The sequence below is a fragment of the Harmonia axyridis genome, chromosome 6 (genome assembly GCF_914767665.1).
Source record: "Harmonia axyridis chromosome 6, icHarAxyr1.1, whole genome shotgun sequence".
Classification (NCBI taxonomy): domain Eukaryota; kingdom Metazoa; phylum Arthropoda; class Insecta; order Coleoptera; family Coccinellidae; genus Harmonia; species Harmonia axyridis.
In genome coordinates this window covers 24,489,901-24,510,345 of record NC_059506.1, presented here as the reverse complement: position 1 = coordinate 24,510,345, position 20,445 = coordinate 24,489,901, and the positions used below count along the sequence as shown (strand labels likewise).

General features: G+C 36.3%; 1 protein-coding gene across 2 annotated transcripts in view; it reads left to right on the top strand.

The window, feature by feature from the left end:
- LOC123683465 (Ig-like and fibronectin type-III domain-containing protein 2) overlaps positions 1-20,066 on the top strand; it is a 297,049-nt gene extending 276,983 nt beyond the window's left edge. For both annotated transcript variants that reach the window (XM_045622528.1, XM_045622529.1), the window contains 8 exons: positions 9,526-9,868; positions 14,123-14,450; positions 15,334-15,509; positions 15,651-15,789; positions 15,875-16,004; positions 16,093-16,532; positions 16,588-17,696; positions 18,575-20,066. In XM_045622528.1, coding sequence (XP_045478484.1) covers positions 9,526-9,868; positions 14,123-14,450; positions 15,334-15,509; positions 15,651-15,789; positions 15,875-16,004; positions 16,093-16,532; positions 16,588-17,696; positions 18,575-18,769 — 2,860 coding nt within the window. In that variant the 3' untranslated portion in view covers positions 18,770-20,066. The remainder of the gene's footprint in view (positions 1-9,525; positions 9,869-14,122; positions 14,451-15,333; positions 15,510-15,650; positions 15,790-15,874; positions 16,005-16,092; positions 16,533-16,587; positions 17,697-18,574) is intronic.
- The last annotated feature ends 379 nt before the right edge of the window (positions 20,067-20,445 follow it).

Genomic DNA, 20,445 nt, shown 5'->3' with positions numbered 1-20,445 from the left:
ATTTCTTCATATTAAAACAGAAAATCGAAATCTCCCGCAAATGACGAGAATAACTTCATGATACAGACACAAATCGACTACTTTTTTGATGGCGTTATATTTACAAACACCTAAGCTTATCCTATGACATCTACGATCTATTTTTTTCTTTATTTCGACTACCACTCCTGGCTACAGCCACCTATTGCAAAACGGCGGTAGCAAAATCGTATACCCATAAGATCCCTATACCTGAATGGTATAATCTCGGAGTTTAGCTAAATTAATATTATCTTCGCCTAAATTGAAAGAAAAACGATACATTCATATGGCTAGGATTGAATAAACGAACATTTATAAATTACTCAAATTATAAAAAAATATGAAGTTTTTCCATAGCATGTATTATTTTAACTTCGGCGACGATAATCTAATATAGCTATAACTCTGAAATTATGATGATAGAGAGATCCTTTTTCTAAATAAATAATTTAAACTCCTTCTGTAGAATGGGAAAATCGATTCAATTTGGGGTATACTTCGAATTATAATGTATTCCCAATCATTATGGGTTTCATTGACGATTTTTCTCAATAACCTGCAGAAACTATTTGAATTTCAGATTGACTAGGTCATTACCTGATGGAAATTTATTATAAATCGAAAATAAATTGTATGTTATTATATTTCACTTCTACAACGATTTTGCTACATCCAAATATTATAGTTGACGAATTATTCATAATATTATAAAAGCAATTTCATCTTGGAAATAATACTTGATTTTTCTTAAGACAAAAGTATTCAAAAGTTCGGCTTCGATGTATTTCATTCATGACTTTTCGAAGATATTGTAGAAAACAATCGAGTACATCAGTTTCCATCGAACTACTTAGTCTGGTAAAGTTAGTATTTCCTCACGATACTGAATATTGTAAAAAGACCAAAACAACTATTTCAACATATGTTTTAGAATACATTATTCAATAGATATATTCTCATAATTTGAGGAAGTGACAAAAACAAATATTACCTAGAATAGCGTTGAATGTTTCCGCACTGACAATTTACGCAGGGAGAAGCACCCTTACTTCTCTCTGAAGTTTCAATTTAAAGTTTCCGTTCTTAGAAATATTCGGTTCCTACAATTTCAGATCCGATTTCAGAAGAAGTTTTATCTGTAATCAAGGGGGATTGTGAATTGGAAAATACAGATTATATCAGGAAGTTCCGAATATTTCTTGAGTTGCTTTTTCCATACTTTATAGAATTGATTCTGTCTAAAAATCTATTTGGTTTGGTACTTTGCATACAGAATAGGAAGGTTCATTTTATATCTAGATGTGGAAGCAATGGTTGGAATACGTCTAACTTATATTTTGCTACGAACATTCGAAATCAGAAGCTTAGATGACTTTTTGAATTCATTATAGGGATGCGTAACCAAGGCATGCTATCATTCAAATTGTGTTCTTGTCCAGTTTTTGTATTTGGTACTTGACTGCTTAATATGTTTGTAGTGTTAATCATATTTTTAACACTGTGCTCAAAATATTTATGACACGTGTCCACGTAAACCATCACTTTTTACACTGTTGGCTGCAGGGCCGTCGTTAGGGGTGAAACAGTGAATCGACTGTTTTCGATGGGCGGCAATTTAGCCCAGTTTATAGCCGCCCTTTCATATTTCTGAAAAAATATAGTCTTGATTCTAAAAACAACATGAGGTTGGTCCGTTTTGCTGCGTTTATCAACATTCCCTGCAATAAAAATCTCCAAACCGTCTTTAATAAGCCGCCTGTTCAATAAATAACACATGGCAATGAGGGATGGAATGTATTTCACAAAGATGAAAAATAACACTTCGAATCACGTAGAACACATTCAACATATGGAAAATTCCTTCGATTCTGAATTCGAAACTAGTTACTGATAAATTCTAAATGTTTTCAGCGGAACATTTGTTTTTAATCCCATTTAGTTTTCGAAGCTTTGCATGCCTTACCACCCTTTGTATCTTGTGGTGTGATAGGTAATCTTTCATCGATCGTATGTGATCGATTGTGAATGTGAGAATCAGATATATTACTTACGCATTGTTCATCGACGTCGAAGAAATCCAGGAATTTATTGTATGTCAAAATATCAGAAAAAAAAATAAACTCAGTGGAAACGACTTTAAAAAGGAACGATTAGCAGAATCGCTGAAGAAATCAAAAATGGCGAATTATCATCGAGGCAGGTTTTTGTTAGAGGGGGGTTGTTAATTGATACTTTTTCAGCAGGGGAGCCAAGAAATTGTTTGAGGCGCCAAAATTGCGAGCGCCGGCCCTGGTTGGCTGTCATTAAGAGTGTCACTTTTTATGGCAGTTGTACAGAAAAGTTTGTTTTTTTTTTCAACTCATCGTAAATTTAACTGAGGACTTTTTGTGAAATATCTACAATTTTCATCAGGAATATGGAGAGAGAACTCTGATTCAATTCGGGTAATCATAAACTGCATCGCAAACTGCAAGCGGAATCAACTCCCGCTCCCCTAATGAAAAGAATGATCTGTTGGTGCCAGTTGGCGTAAAAATTTCATTGTTCCCGAACAAACGAAAACTTTCCACTACCGTTCCAGGCTAAATTTCCTGCCGCCTCGGCTTTAATTAGTTCAGCCTTTGTTTTCGTGTCATTTCATCATGAATTGAATAGTTCTGTGAGCTGAAAATGTCTGAAAACATTAAAAGACCGAGCATTTCCGGTGGTGTTATCGAGCAAATAAACTTTGGCCGTCTTGGTGGTCGGGGCTGCGGCCATCGCAGTTTTATTGGGAATAACTCTGTCCCAAGTTATGAAGAAGTAGACGCTGATCGTTTCATCCGTTTACGCCAGCAGGAATTTTGAATATATAATTAATTCGGTGTTTTTTTTTTTCGAGGAGATTTAATGTCGGAGAAGACTGGTAGTGTATGGCTTCCTTTAGGGATTCGGATTTTGGGGGTTTGTGAAATTAAGAACTTAGTTTCAGTTATTCTTGTCTGAAAAAATTCTTCTGAAAGAATAAAGGAATTTATGACTTTGGGCTTAACGATACAATGATTGTTTGTGCGTAAACAAATGTATTCGATTGGAACAATTATATTCCTCAATGTAAATCGAAGCAATTGAAGATAATAATGAATTTCGTTCGATAAACGATAAAATGTTCGTTTATTGTCGATAATGATTTTCGTTTTATTATATGAATTCATTTTATTTCTTGAAAACTATAATTTTGATCGTGTAATCACATAAATATTTTGACAGGAATGACAATAACAATAACAAATTTGAAAGGAAAATTTGCAAACATTGTATATGAATTATATAGGGTGTTCCATTAGTAATTGAAAGCCGAAGATAAAACTACCCTAGGCGAGTCCGAAAAACCTATAAACAGGGTGATTCATTGAATCAACGACAAACTTTACCGTATAAGGTGTAGTGAAAATAAATCCATTATTTTTGCATGAAAAATAAAGCTTTAATTACCATAGTTAGAATGTTCTGAATCAGATCAAATATGAGCTGCTTTATTCGATAACTTTTTGCCATTTTATGGGTAGGTAATATCATTATGCCTCTCTCATAGAAGCCCTTGACAATACTGGCAAAATATTGAGACCGTCGATTTTCACAAGCCTCTTTTGGAGCGAATTTTTCACCAGCAAAATTGTACGCCATAGTCAGAAACAGATGGTGCAAGATTCGAACTACGAAGTGTATGCATGAGAACCTCCCAACCAAGCTTCCGGAGCTTCTGGAGATTCACAATCGATCTGTATGTTCTGTCTTTGTATTGATGGGACACAATTCATCTCCTATTGTCGAAAGCTGGCAGCTTCTGAGCAATTGCTTCCTTCAGACGGTCCAATTATTGACAGTAAAGTTCCGAGTTAACAGTTATGCGGTAAGAAGTAGCTCATAGCAGATAATTCCCTTCCAATCACACCGAACACACAGCAAAACCTTTCTGGCAGTAAATAATAGCTTGGCCACCGGCTCAACGCAATTCGACCACGACTGTTTTCGCTTGACGTTGTCGTAAGTGATTCACTTTTCATCACCAGTCTCAAACCGCTTCAAAAATAATTCTATTTTGTGGGGATTCGAAAGTGATTTGCAATTGGAAATTCGGTCCATGAGGTTTTTTTGTCTTAACTCGTGTGGTACCCATACATCGGACTTCTTCTTTAGACCAACTTTATGCAAATGGCTCCAAAAGGTTTTTTGTGCAATCTTTAGTTCTTTGGCAATCGAAACAGAGCTTATATGACGGTCGGATTAGACAATATCCATGATTTCATCGACATTTTCGACAATTGGACTTCCAGTGCGTGATGCATCTAGTGGTATCCGATTTGACTTATACAGCGCGATATAGGTACAGATAACTGCAGCTATCTATTGAAAAATAAAGAACTAACGACTTACTCGGGGTTGAAGAATAATTTTTGTAGATCTTCGACTTATATAGGTAAAAATGGTAAAATATAACCGTACAACGATTTCCAGTTATTCATGATAATTTTTTCGACTCAGACAAGTTTTTTGGAGAAGATTGAGAATAATTCGAGGATTTCGAGTTAATGAGGTTCGAGTTGACAAGATTCGAATGTACAGGGTGGGCAAATAAGCGAGGTAAGCGGCTTTATCTCAGGATCCACTCATCGTAGAGACTTTCGGTAAAAATTTTCACCACTAAAGTGTACAAGAAAACCACACTGGAAATTGTTTTGAAGTTCATGCCTCTACCGCTAGGGGGCGTAATAGCTACTGTCTAGTAGAAAAATGAATTTTACTCGAAAATGTTTCATATGGAGTTGAAGAAAAAATATCATCACTGTAATCCTTGGAAAATTCTCTATCTTTTTGAATTGTCACTTTCGATTTTACGACATCAAAAAAGGGTAGGTGGAAGGGATGAATCTGACTGATCGAAATGCCTGTAACTTCAGTTTGGCTCAACATTTTTGAGCAAATTAAATCTCGTCTGAAAGATAATATCTTGTTGATTGAGGACAAAATATACTCCTGATAAATTTGTTTTTGCTGCTTTCCATAGGGAGCGCTAAGTCAGAAGTTCATTGTTTTGGTTTTTCACAGTGCATCAGTTGAAGAATATCTTCTTTCGGCCATAACTTCAGAACGCCTGAAACTATCGCTTTGCGACCTTCAGGTTTTTTCATGCAAATTTGATAGAAATTCTGTTTCTGCTGAGAAAATCCTGTCTTAACATTTGAAATTTCGGAGTGAAATGAACAAAACAATGAACTTTTGACTAAACGCCTCCTATCTAAAGCAGCAAGAACAAATCCATCATGAGTATATTTTTTCCTCAATCAACAAGATATTATGTTTCAGACGAGATCTAATATGCTCAAAAACGTTGAGGCAAACTGAAGTTACAGGCATTTCAATCAGTCAGATTTCTTCCTTTGACCTACCCTCATTTGAAGTCGTAAAATCGAAAGTAACAATTCAAAAAGATAGAGAATTTTCCAAGGATTACAGTGATGTTATTTTTTCTTCAACTTCATATGAAACATTTCCGAGTAATATTCATTTTTTTTACTCGACGGTAGCTATTACGCCCCCTAGCGGTAGAGGTATGAACTTCAAAACAATTTCCAATGTGTTTTCTTGTACACTTTAGTAGTGAAAATTTTTACCGCAAGTCTATACGATGAGTGGATCCTGAGATATAGCCGCTTACCTCGCTTATTTGCCCACCCTGTACATGATATTCGTTCTAGAGTACTTGAAGAAAATTTTAAGGTGATTTTCATTGATGTTATCGAATTCTGTAAGGTGTATGCTCCTATTGTCTAAAGCTGGCCTCTTCTGAACTATTGCTTCCGTCAGATGGTCCAATTATTGACAGTACAGTTTCGAGTTAACAGTTGTGCTGGTGGGAGTAGCTCATAGTAGATAATTCCCTGCCAATCGCACCGAACACACAGCAAAACCTTCCTGGCCTTCAATACTAGCTTGGCCACCGGCTCATGCAATTCGACTACAACCGTTTTCGCTTGACGTTGTCGTATGTGATGTACTTTTCATCAACAGTGCTGTAATCAGTTCATCACAGCACTGTTTTTTATACTCTAATGAACTCATCACGATACTGAACCAGAAAAAAAGATTTCCAGATATGCATGATTAATTTTTGACTCAGACAGGTTTTTTCCAGGGGATTGAGAATATTTTATCGAGGATTTCGAGTAAACGAGGTTCGCGTTAAAAAAATTCAACCATACATGAAATTCGTTCTAGAGTATTTGAAGAAGATCTCAAAGAGATTTTCTTCGATTTTACCGAATATTGAAGATGGGCAACAAAAATTTTAAATTCAAGTTGTGTTGAACGTCTCAATCATCCAATCTCGATATAGTGTAATAAACACCTATGTCTCCCCTCAGTATCAAATCACGCCCCCAGTTCCAACAGCCCATAAAAACGAACATAAACGTTCGTCTACCAGTGACTTATACTCGCACACGTAACTCACTTTCATGTTACATCAAACAGTCAGGCATCCTTTCATCCCAAATAAGGCTGTTAAAGTTCACAAGTGCACTGTCGAACATCCAGCTTTTGCCGAGTAGGCAATCAAAAGACACGGGTGTGATATCCATCGACGCAAACATGAATCTATCGAAACAAAGACCAACCCGTGGCTGCCACTGGTAGAGACCGCGCTGCTTTATGCTTCTTTGTCGTTCGATATGAAAAGACCCCTTTTTTGATTATATCTGCATGTTTTACGTATGACGGGTTGCCGAATTTCATCAAAGAAAACTTATCAGAGCGGTAAGGATTTGGCGGTTTTTTTTTTCAACACAAATGTGATTGTAGGTGATATTTCATTGAGTTTAACTCTTGGAAGTATCACGGTATGTTATTTCAGAAGGAGCGATTCGGCTGTTCATATGATTCATTCAAGCCTTGTTGTGTTTGAAAGCTTTTTGTTTATAGTACCTCGGATAATGAGGTTTTGCGCACAGAAAACGGAACTTTGATCATGCTGTTTGCAATACGGTTTGCACACGGATCCCTTGAAATATTTTGGTTCTGATTCATCAAAGTCACAATTTTGCAACGTGTCAAGTTGTCTGAATTCAATAGAAATCGTCATAACTATAAACTTTGAAAAACAGTAGTGAAGTATCAGAAATGTTGTCCATTATAAAAGGCGTACAACTTTGTTTCCGCCGTTTCTTTCCGAAATTCGAGGCTTCATTGTAAAAAACTTGTTATATATTTATCATCCAGAGTATTGTCCATCACTAGCCACAACTTTCTCCCTTTTTTCGAGCAGCGTACGAATCCCGCATTGAAAAATCTAGTCATCTTTTGAAGCGATCTACGAATCGATCCGATTTTGCACTCAGCCAGGCCGTGTGTCATTAATCGAAACAATGAGGGAGCAATGTCTGGATATTACGGCGGGTGGGCTAGAACTTCCCATTTCAAGTTTTTCAAATATGTCTTGACCACTTTTTAACATGGGGTTGAGCATTATCAAGCTGTAAAATCACATTACCATATCTCTTGTTATATGCGACAGTTCGTCTTATAATGCTCGTATCCAGTGCGAATCAGAAATCCTTTTCATCTTTGCCGTGCAAGCAGCCTGTCACAAGCAAACAAACGCTGTTCAACATCTCTCTGCCTCAACTCGTACGGCACCCAATTTCTTTGTTTTTGAATCATTAGCACGACTTTCATGCGTTTTGAAATGGCTTGTTGCTTCACTCTCAATGATCCTACCAATTCTTGTTGCGTTTGACACTAGTTTTGATCAAGTAGTGGTCTCTTCCACCGTCATGCTGGTTCGACGTCAAAAACACCGTTTTTGAAACGTTGAAACCACTCTCGGCACGTTCTTCTACTAGTAGAGGTCTCAACATAGGTATTTGAGAGCATTCGATGAGCCTCAGCCGCAGATTTCTTCATATTAAATCAGAAAATTAAAATCTTCCGCAAATGACGAGAATTTGGCTCGTTATTTGACATGTTTAATCTATAACTTTATGATGCAGATACGAACCGACTAATATTTCGATGGCGTTATTTAACAAATACCCCAGCTCATTATATGGCATCTGCGATCTATTTATTTTGACCACCACTTACCGCTACAGACATATATTGCAAAACGACAGAAGGAAAGTTGTTCACCTATTATACACTGAAACGAAAGCTGGATTTTTGGCATTAAAAAATTCCTCCTTTCTTATAATACGTAGAAAAATATAGAATAATATGAAGAACCTATTTTTTATATAACATTTTCCATGAAAATATTTCATTAAAACCATTTCAGACATCTTGGAGATTAGCCCAAAGATACCAACAGACAAACTCACCATGAAGTTGTTTAGAAACTTGAACATTCTGAGCGAATTTCTCTCATAAATTGTAAAAGTTTTCTTCAGAAAGGGTGCAGCCATTTCATAGAGATCATCCTGGACGTACATGAAGACAGAGATATGTAATTAGGTATAAACAGTTGTTAATGTCACGGTCTGTTCTTTTAGAATAGACTAACAACAAACATGAATTCGAAATGTTTGAAGACTGTCATTCTGTTTATTCAATGAGGAAAAAAGCATTATATGAATGATGTCATACAGCAATATAAAGAAAAGCTTTGCATAATACATATTTTATTACATCTTGGTATCGATTCCACACTTTCAGTGAAAGCTGGAATGACTTTGAGAGAAAATAATATCTGATTTATTATATGTGTGTGTATTGCCTATGAGGTTGTATGGGGTGAAAAACTTGCAATTTTGATTCATATAAAGTTGGGGGGTAGTTATTGTTGCAAAATGGTGGATGCGAGGGTTAACTAGGCATACCTACAACTATAATTAATGGAATAATATATTCATGCCTCATCTAGACTTACCTAGACTTTTACGGAGAACGGAAGGTAAGATTTTATTGAAAATTGAATTTTTTGGGTAGAAACCACTGCTCTATCGATCTGAAATATTTTCGATGCTGCGGTTTTGCCGCTTATCTCAAGAAGTACTAACAACTTCGATATTGCAAAAAGATCACCCTGACTATTATTCCTTTTGCCAGTTTTCCCCCTCCTTGATTATTAATGGTAAATTAATTCGTTCTCAAGAAATTTTTTTTTGAATATTCATTTCATGCTTTTGACAGAATTTCGTGTTGATAGCGTGGTTTTAGTGAACCATAAAAAAATCAAGCGGAACTTGAAAAATTGTGAAAAGCTTTGAGGTAAAATCAGGAGTTCTTGAGCGCTCGATTCATGTGCCAATTGCACCTATTCAGACCACGTAACTGGCTATAGGTGATCACCAAGGGGGAATGTTTCGAATGAGATCACTTTAAATAAGAATACTGAAGAAATTTCAGCATAGCGATGAATATATTCTTGTCGTCATATTTTTTGGGTGAAATAGTTCTATGGTTTCAAGGATTCATCTCAACTTTCTTTCATTATGTATCAGCAAGTTATCATGAAAATCCTTATTACAGATGCATGCGTTACATGAGCGAATACACAAACTGCCTCCTCCAGGGATACGGAGTCCTCCCAAGTGCTCCCATAGGTGTACACTTAACCAACGTCGAAACCGAATTCGCCATAATCCACTGGGACCTGCCGAAGACCCTGGGGGACACCGTTACCGGATATAGAGTACATCTTCGGAAGTTCGACGGTGACGATGGCGAGTATAGCAACCACTTCGTCAACCATGGTCCTTTCGTGTTGGAGGGACTTGAAAGTAACACCGACTACGAAGTTTACGTTGAGGCCGTTAATACTCACGGAGTTGGAACACCCAGTACAAGGATCACGTTCAGGACAGAGAGTAAGGTAAGAAAATGTACTGAATTTTTTTCAAGTGTTATCTTACGAACACAAGACTTTTGCGTTCCGGTTTCAGATCGTTTGTATTCATGGTACCCTCTGGTATTCCACAGGGGTCTTTACTTGGTTCAATTGGTTTCATCATTCTCATAAATAGTATTTGTTTGTGTTTGTCAAGTTTTTTTTTATGTAGATGATTGTAAATTATTTCGGTTGATTTCGTTGGATTACATAATTGGTGTCTCATGAAAACTCACTCACTTCCAAAGGATAGTATGATGTTGTTAAGCCGCAAAAAAAAGACAACCATAGACTTTGCATGCAATATTGATAGTAATCATAGCATAGTATAGGTAGGGCTGCAGAATATATGGATCTGTGCTTTTTTTCCAAAACTTATGTTTTGTACCTCATATTGTGTGCTTCTGGGTTTTGTCGTTAGATAAAGGTTGGAATATTTTTTTTACTGCTCTTCTGAAGTCATATGGATGCTTGATCTGGAGCCCTGGGTACGGTGTTTATGTTAATAACTTTGAAAGTATACAGAGTTGATTTTGGAATTATGTGAGCTTCAAACTTGACGGTTTGTATCTGGGCAGTGGTACACCAAAGGAATATTTTTAAGATTTACGGTCAACTCATTGTAACGACGTATAACGTATTTAGGCATTTCATATCTGAGAAATATTCTATGCTCAACAATCCACTGTCCTTATTTGCTTGTGTCAGTCAATTTGCTTGTTCCTAAATAACCAAATCTTAGGGTGGCATTTTTTTACTTGTTTTTCCACTTTCGAACCATCCTATTCTCTTGTCTCTGTTTAGAGAATGTTATAACTATATGACGTTTGAAAATATCTTAGTTATGCAAACCTTGCAATATAAAAACAGCTTTTTTCCCATTCTTTCATTGACTTCGCCGTTAAATGTTGTAGAATTCAAATGAATAGAAAAATAAATCAAGGATACCTTGAGGATTCAAATTTGAACCATTTAAACAACTTACTTTCGATCTTCAAAAAAAGCTGAATTATATTTTGGATTTCGTTTTCAAATTCTGAAATTTCATCATTTCTGAATCATAAGCGTCAAAATCCAAAAAAAAAAAAGTTGTTGCCAACTGTGAATGAATCTATGAATTCGTTGTTTGTTCTTCATATGGACGAAATCAATTGTGCAACAGAAATAAACGCAAAAATATAATTTCTGTTGGATCCACCAATACCTTGAAGTAAACCAATTCCAAAATTTCATTACAGCATTGCAGATTGTTTATATACCAATCATGGAGTCCATGATCTGAGCCAAGTTATCTTGATTTAGTTTTTGTCTTAGTAGTAAATGTTAAATTTCCGCAATTTTGATCTGATGTTCAATGTTTCTTGTTTTTTGTTATAAATTCACCAATTGAACGTAAAAATAATCTTCTTAGTACGTCTAACATAATTGAAACTACCAAGCACCAAATCACCTTCAATATTATATTCTTCATTAGAATCGAGGACTAAAAAAAAAACTGTTTCTGGATCTTTATTAGGTGTTACAAATAATTTAAGTGCTCTCTAGCTTTGATTTCAGAAAATGTCTCAACTCTTTTGGATTTTGTAGTCTTTTTTTTCTGAACTGTATGGAGAGTAAAAAAATTCTGTTGCTCAGAAAGCCTCTTACTGTCAATCTAAAATACCATTGATTTTCTTTGAATTTTCTCAGTATGAAATTCTCCTTTATCGAAGTGTTCGAATGAATTACTACCTTCCGACGCATATTTCAATAAAATATACTGAGCGTACATTTTCATGCGATAGTAGTATCTTACCCGCAACAGTTGTTCTTCACTTAGCTATTTTCTAATTTCCATGAAAAATCAAATCGAAATAACACTAATTTTTCTGTATCTGAAATTCTATGAGCTCAGATTTACGATACAAGACAACGGAGAGTACAAAAAAATATAATGATAAAGCAAAATGGATATAATGATTATAGCATTATAAACAATTCGATTGAATCATGAATTTATGATGTTATGTTATTAAATCTAAAATTATTATAAATTGTTGGATGAAATTTGACCGACACCAAACCGTAAAACTAATGATTGAAGCCGCTGATTTGATTCGATTCAAGTAATTCCCAAATGGGCGAATAACCACTCCTAATCCCTTTTAATTGCAGTATTCAGGATACCCGCAGCCTTAACTTCATCTCTGAGTTTTGCCGCTTGTTTTTCATCGTAAGTGGCCTCATATATCTTCCTTTTAATCCAGTTGTTGGGATTGCCGGCCCTGACCCAAAACCTGTAGCTCGTTGTATGTCTATAAACCTCGCCTGGTTTCAAGACAACATTAGGAAATCCGTTCGTATTTATTGCATTAGGATAATTCCCTGGAGTAATTGCAACACCGCAGTGAGCTTTGTACATGTAGTCGCCTTTACCTTGGATTTTCTTATTCGTTGTTCTCTTCCCATCATTTACATCTTTGACGCTATCTAATATTGCGGAAAATTGGGAGAGTATCCTCTCTCTGACTTCGTGGTCTTCCAGTACTTCATCTTCCACTTCAGGTTCTGCAGGTGGTTTAGCTTCTCTTAGAATGTAATCCACTGCGTCCAACACCTCTTGACACTTTTTGAGTTTTGGTTCACACGCCTCGCAATAATGTTGAATCCTCTCCAAGTATTGGCGCTGTATTTTGGTGAGATTCACCTTGTCCATATTATCTTTATCTCCCAATTCGACACCTTTCACCAAATCGATCAGATTTCTCATTTCGAAGTAGTCGCGAGTGTTGTCTATCGCTAAAATTTCTTTGACGTTCCTGTATATACTCCCTACTACGAGAGATGTAGTCGAACACGTATAAGGCTTACCAAAAAGCTCATCGATTGGAACTGGAGCACCAGTACCAAATTCGTTACCAGTGGAAAAGACAGCCCCTTTCTGTGAGCTATAAATCTCTATCATTCTTCCAGATGGTGGATGGAACAGTCTGGAGACAAAGCATTCTTGATTATCCACACCACAGTTTATACAGAAGTTTTGATCATATCCGTCATTGGGTCTGATACCTATTACTTTGCTCAAGCATTTAGGTATCTGGAAGTCGTAAATTGTATTCACAACGTTCTTTATTTCCCCAGTTGGTATATGATCATCATCTTGGATTGTATAGCAGTTTGCGTTAATGCTAAGAATATGGTTGTACATTTCTTCAGGACCTTGGTTTGAACCTGCTAGGTTGAAGTAGCAAAGATGCGTCAGATTTACTATGGTTGGTTCTGAGCAGTATGCTTCGTAGTCTATTCTGAATTGATTTCTTCGGCATAGTTCGAACGTGATTTTAACGAATAGCTGTCCTGGATATCCCTCCTCTTTATTATTACTTACATAGGTCATTATGACTCTTGACTCGTCGACGTAAGGAGTCCATACGACTTTGTCGAAACCAATATCCCCACCATTGTAATGATGACGACCTATATTCTTTGTGAGGTATGACATGTTGTGGTTCAGATAAAATGTGCCTTCTTTTATATAGTTGGCACATCTTCCCAAGCAGGCTCCTAGCGGATAGTTCCCATTTTGTAAATGGCCTTCAATTTCGTCGAACCCTAAAAGTATATCAACCGGTTTTCCCCTTTTATCTGGTGCTTTCATGACTACAATTCTGGCACCATAGTTGATTACTGAGACTGTGATTTTGTTGTAATTTCGCCAAGTGAACTTCTTGATATGATGTTGACAACCTTTTTCGTCAATGAAGGTGCTGTAGAAGTCTTCCACGACTTCGACAGCTTTCGTTTGATAGTGACGTATGAATGCAAAATCAGGTGTGGGGGGAGGTGGGCTTGGTGTCTTCTCTGAAGTTCTTCGCTTTTGGGCTCGGGAGCAAGTGTCTTGGGTTGCTGTGGAAATATCTTCGTTCCCATTGCGATTAGTTCCTTCTGAAGGTCCTTCATCCATAGTACATAAAATACTCAAAATTTAATAAAAAACAGCAATTTCTCGATTCGAACAGATCAATACCGAAGTGTCAAAGTGAGTAACAATAATTTGACAGTTACAGAAATATGTGGTATCTCACAGAATAAAAATAAGTTATTCTTCTATTGAGAGACACTATTCAAAGAAATAATAATGATAATACTTATTGTGTTTTTGAATTATGTTTCTGTTTTCCAGTGTCGTAACTTTTCACTTTTGATCCAGACAGAATGAAACTTTCCACATTGCTAAACTGATTCCTCGTCAAATTACAGGTAATCGAGGAAGAACTTGAAGAAGCCTCCACCTATAACGTAACCGCCTGTTGCATAGAAGCCGATCTAAGCAACGTGTGTCTCCCTCTATGTTCTTACGACGCAAACATGAGCGATATCAAGCAGTTGGCTGCAGTGTGTGCGTCCGAATTCCACAAGTTGTTGAGATGCGGAGCTGGTGGAAGAAACCATGGAGCTTGCTGTGAAAGACGAGGAGTTCCGTCCAATTGCCTTTCGCTTTGTGCTGGAGTTATCGTAACTTCTCTTGCAGAAACAGCCTCGAAATGCATTACTTATATTGGCAACATTGTCCAGTGTTTTGAGGAAGGTAGGTTATATCATGAAGAGAATTTTTTTGCGTTTATTCTATAAAACATATCACATCGCTCAATAAGTCCTAGGTTGGGCGCACAGAACACATTGCCAGTGCCATAATACTTTTTTTTCGATATTACCTACCTTCAGTAAATGCGTGTCATAATTAAAAGTAAAGGAGCGAGATATTGAAGGTTGAGAGCAACTGCATTTATTGTGGTTTGAAAAATGGATATAAACAAGTTTTGTGTATCCATGAAAGAATGTTATGGCATCGGTATTTCGGGTCGTACATGGAATATTGTTATTGACTCCGGACCTTTTTTTATTTTTTGTTTTTTTATTTTTATGATTTCGATGACGCTGTAACTATAAAGTTATGAATAAAGCTCGAAATTATTATTCTCAATACAAAGGCAAAATTTCATTACTATCATATCTGCTGTCACGGAAATATCCGAAGCGACCAAAATCTCAAACATTATCAGCTTACAAGATGGCTTACTCTGATATTTTGAAAGTTTTTGTTTCATTAGCAAATAAAAATAATGTTGAAGATTTCTATCAGAAAATAATAAGAGCAGAAAACACGTTTTTGAAATTAACGTTGTTGTCATTAGAAATTAAAAGTGATTGAAAATAACCAAAGATATTTTCAGCTTCTTTTAACAATATACATTGTTATCAAAACAGCGTCATATAACAGATTTTTCGGACAAAAGTGTGGTTCGTTCAAATTTAGAAGAATTAAACTGTGAACTCTTTACTTTACTTTATACTTTAGCGCCATTATGATATTATTATTTATATTTCATTATCCTAGTCTCTAAGTATCTTCAGAATTCATCGACTAAGTGAATGAAGTGTAATGAAGCTTTCTTCTGTCTGATTTTCAGGAACAGGAATACTACCAGGTCCGATTGCTGAACTCCATGCAACTGTTGTCGATAGTCATTCTGTGCTTTTGGAATGGGAACCTCCACAAGATGGCAGCAATATTACCTCATACATTGTAAATTATCAGAAGGTGGACAACACATCCATGCATGAAACTCTGCTCAAATTAGATCAGGTAAGCATCCTGCCACAAAACTTTTGAAGATATTTGTAAAAATAACACTATAAAAGATTTTTAAAGGCTTGACATGAAGTAATTAACTCCAAATAAAACATTAGTTATGATATGATCAGACTATATTTGTCACTTTTGCAGCAGGTGGAAGTGAACTCAACCACAGCAACTTTAACAGGTTTAGAAAAGAAAGGCACCTACCACATTTTCGTAGTTTCCAAGAATCGTCATGGCACATCACTTCCATCATCGATTATTGTCATCACTCTAATAAAAGCAGGTAGGTTTACTGACACAAAAATACTGTATGCATCAAAATGAGTTATCAAATTCATATTTTCAACAAATTCTACTTTCTGTTCTAGATTCCCAATGGGTGAAAGGTGTCATCTTTCATCCCCATTCTCTAGCTGTTGCATCTCACAGTGCTACATGGGTTACAATAACCTGGCAGCCTCCAGAGTTCAGTCATCCTTCTGACCAAATAACATACAGGTTTGTTATCGTTTGAATATATCGAAAAAAATTAAAAATAAATATATCTCAGTAGGTACCTCATTGAAATATTAAATATCACTTACAGTTTATACTACAAAAAGACTTCTGATGACGATTTCCACATAGTCAACACAACTGTGACCACGCATCCGATCATGTCTCTAGAGCCCAACACCCAGTATATTGTTTATGTGAAAGCAATGACTGACAAAGGAGCGAGTATGCCTTCAGAAACCCTTATAGCCTGGACTGACCCAGCGTATCCAGCTGTTGTTGAAGCTCCTACCGTTCATCCAATCAACCTTGTTATTGAGGGTAGCAGTATGACAATTCTTTGTATAGCAATGGGAACCCCTATGCCAACTATTTCCCTCTATATTACGGGCAGACTTGTGAGGCAAGAAACCACAAGACACATGGTTACAGTTATTCACAACGTTACCAAGGATATGAACCAAATATCTTGTTATGCAGACAATGGGTATGGCACGCCCATGCAAGCATCCAAAAAGATCACAATAAGTCGTAAGTTAGATAGTGTATCACTAAAATTTAAGACTAACTAATACCTTTTTCTCAGATGGTCCACATATACAAGCAAGTGGAATAACAATGGCTATCCTGGGTGACTCTGTAACTCTTGAATGCAAAGTAGACGCTCAGCCAGAACCAAAGATGATCTTCTGGAGAAACCACGAAGAAAGAACCCCAGTCATCCAAGGAGGAAAATACGATATAGTCACAGCTAAAGTGAAGGAAGAAGAAGATAAGTACATAATGCAGCTGACCATAAAACAGATACAGATGATGGACGTCGGTGATTACTTCTGCCATGCCGAAAATGCCTTCGGAAGTACCACACAAGCTGTCTCTGTGAGACTGAGGAACATCAAACCGGTCAAGAACATAACACAGTGTTGTAAGAGTCTTAACGTGTCATCGCCTTGTATGGATGCTTGCTCCTTCTACATGGACATAGATTCCGTCATCAATAAATTGGAATGTGTCAACGATTTCGAGAAACTGATGAAATGCGCTTCTGATGGTTCCGACCACAGAAACTGCTGTGTTCATTCTGGCGTCCAAAGACTTTGCTTGGACTGGTGCAGGGGAGAACCTGTCATCAACAAAAAGATATGCACGTTGTCGTATACCAAACAGATCATCAACTGCTTCCATGAGAACCAAGACAAATTGCCGGGACCACCACAAAATGCTAGAACAGAATTTATAGATGCACATACGGTTAAAATAGTATGGGATCCACCAGTCAAAAATCCTCATACCGTAGAAATATATAGAGTTATCTGGAGGCTACTAGATGGCAAACAGGAAAGGCCAGTATACAAAAATGACACACCAGAAACCAGTTTGGTGTTGACTAACCTCAAAGAAGGGGGTACATACGAGTACGTCATCAAAGCTGGTAATAACAAAGGTACATCTGTTCTGACGAAATCTGTCAGATTCATCACAGGTGACAAGGATGTTACAGCCTCCGCCAATCACAGCAGTGGTGGAAATCATATGGGAGTTGCTGTGGCTGTGATCTTAGCTATAATAGGAGTTATTCTCATTGTTTGTGGTGCCGTTTATCTTGTTAGGAATAAGAAACTGCTGAAAGGAACCAACGGGGTTGCTTTCGAAAACCCAAGCTATTTGAGAGAGGTGAATATGGACCATATACAGGTGAGAAATAACAGATGAATTTTTCATTTAGACATAAGATTAAGATTTATTTGAGGGCCCTATTGATCTTATGGTCTATTGTGTCCCTATCACTAAAACGTCTTCTACAGTAGCCTTCCAGTTCCAGAGTTCTAATGAACTCCAGTATTTGGAGTGACTTCTAGAAGGCTACTTCCTCTTTTCTACAATTTTCTTATCCGAAGCAAATTGTGCGTTGTCTAGTGAAGGCGAGGCATTTCGTCACTAGTGAATCCTAAGTTTCTTCCTTCTCCCCACAGAATCTGCACTCCTCATTTTCTGCTTGACCCATTCTCATGCAGTGTTTCCTAAAGTGACAATTCCCTCTGAAGAATCCAGTGAGGAGGTGTAATATAATTATATAATTGGTCCTCGCAATGTCAAAGTTTCGAAGAAAATTTTCGGATATCCATCCCAGAATATTCCGTCAAAACGTTTCTCTTTCGGTTTTTTCCTTTTCTTGTTGATACATTTGCCTAAACGGTCCGAGGCCAATGAAAGGAGTTTGTACTCCTCTTCTAGCAAGTGTGTTGGCCTCTTCTTTCCCTTTAATTTCCGAGTGGCCGTGAATCCACACAAAAAAGACCTTGTTATCCTTCCCTATGCCATTGAGATTTTTCTGCACTCCAATACCAACTTAGATCCGATGATATGTGACCTCAGTGCTTTGAGCATAGCCTGACTATCAGAATAACATTAAGACCTCAACTAATGAAGTAGATCCTCTGCAAGATCTAAATTATTATCTATATTCAGATCCACATGAATAAAATTAAGAGACTTGAATATCAGTTGAAAACTTGAACTGAAGATAATTTAGAATTTTTCTGTTCCTCAAGAATCAAAAATACATTTTTCAGGTTCCTCAGGGACAAAATGATTCAACGATCTCCAATGGAGGTAGTAATGGTTTGGCTGTTTCTTCCGCATCAGGAGGACTTGGATGGAAAAACGAACAACTTCATGTGCCTCAATCACAGGAAGTGAATCCCACATTGTACGAGGAATTGAAATTAGGACAAGATGGCGCAGGTTTTAAGAGATTGAAACCCTAGTATGAGAAAATGAGAAGATATGGGTTCGAATCCAGATTCTGAAGATATATCATTGTGATTGTGATAGTAAACAAGTTGAATTATGCGAAGTATATTGTCGGAACTCTACCGTTATGAGGATGGTGTACCTATTTTTCGTAATGATATCTTTTATTTCAGTTTTTAGATCTAACTGACCCCTCAAAGAAGGCAGCATTTGTTTAGAATGACATTGTCTCACAATTGAGGAGATGTGATATTTCAAGTTAATTCTTCTGAATACGAAACTCATTCAGATGCAGCTTTGAATAATTTTCTTTATTGGCAGTTACTTTTCTCCATCTTCAAAATAACACATTACTAATAAGTTAATATTGAAGACAAAGTCTTTACCTCTAAAGTAATTTAAGCTGTTCAATTATATTGTTATTCTATCGACTAATATAAAATCCGTTCATATTTAATTTGACTAATTTAATATTCTTATAAAATGATTTTGGCTTTTTACTTTATCAGCCAATACGTTTCATTTTAATTATGTCCGAGACAGATACGCCATTAACGATTTTCTGAAGTATGTACTGAAATAATTCTTCATAATATACCTCACTCAGTTGACATGATAATTTAATCAGCCCATAATATTGTGATTTACTTTAATTTAAAAATTAAATAGGTTTAGATTACAATAACAATGTTGTTTATAAAGTGAATGATTTCCTAATTGATATTACATGATCAAATTTCAATGTAAATTATTGTAAAGAAAATATAAGAATTTGGTGTACGATTGAATGTGATAAGAATATTAGATGCTTTGATTTTGAACACTTTCCCTTCAATGTCTTCAGATGAAATATTCACAATTGTGGAGCATCCTCTGCATATAGCACCTACATACTCTCAAAACTCCTTGCTTTCAGCTGAAAAACTCACTACTATGATATACAGGCATGGCATATTTCTTTCTCAACCTTTTCCCACAACAATAGTTATCAGCTTAATCAGATGGTTGTCACTTCTTTGATCAAAAGAAATAATATAAAAGGAAATGTAATGTTTTCAGGATAACTGTGCTAGTGTCTAGTCCAATAAAACTATGTGTACTTAAAACGGTATATTTCACGAATGAAGGAGTAAATTTTTTTCAAATTCGATGCACACTTGTGTGCACATGCAACGTGCCTTTTCCCAACTAATTGTAATATATTATGTTTTAGAAGTAGTATTTTTAGAAACTTGGATGTACATAATTTTTAAAAATTTGTAAATTATGTCATTAACTGAAATGAAGTGAATAAAAATGATATAAAACGATTGTAGTTGATTGAATTTTAGACCTTTACATTTTTATTTGGCGCAAATTCTGAAAACCTTTCTAGTATCCATAGAAACAACAGAAGAGAGGTGAGTCCGGTATTCGTGTCATTTCTTCTCAAAATTTCGGATGTACATAGATTTGAGGTGTAGTGAAAAGAAATCTTTTATTTTTGAATGGAAAAGAAGGCTTTAATTACCGTTTTCGGTTAACGTTGTCGTAAGTGATCCACTTTTCATCACCAGTCATCAACCGCTTCAAAAATGGGTCTATTTTGTTGCACTTCAGCAGCAATTCGCAGATGGAAATTCGGTTCATGAGGTTTTTTTGCGTTAACTGTGTGGTACCCATACATCGAGCTTTGTTATCGAGACCAGCC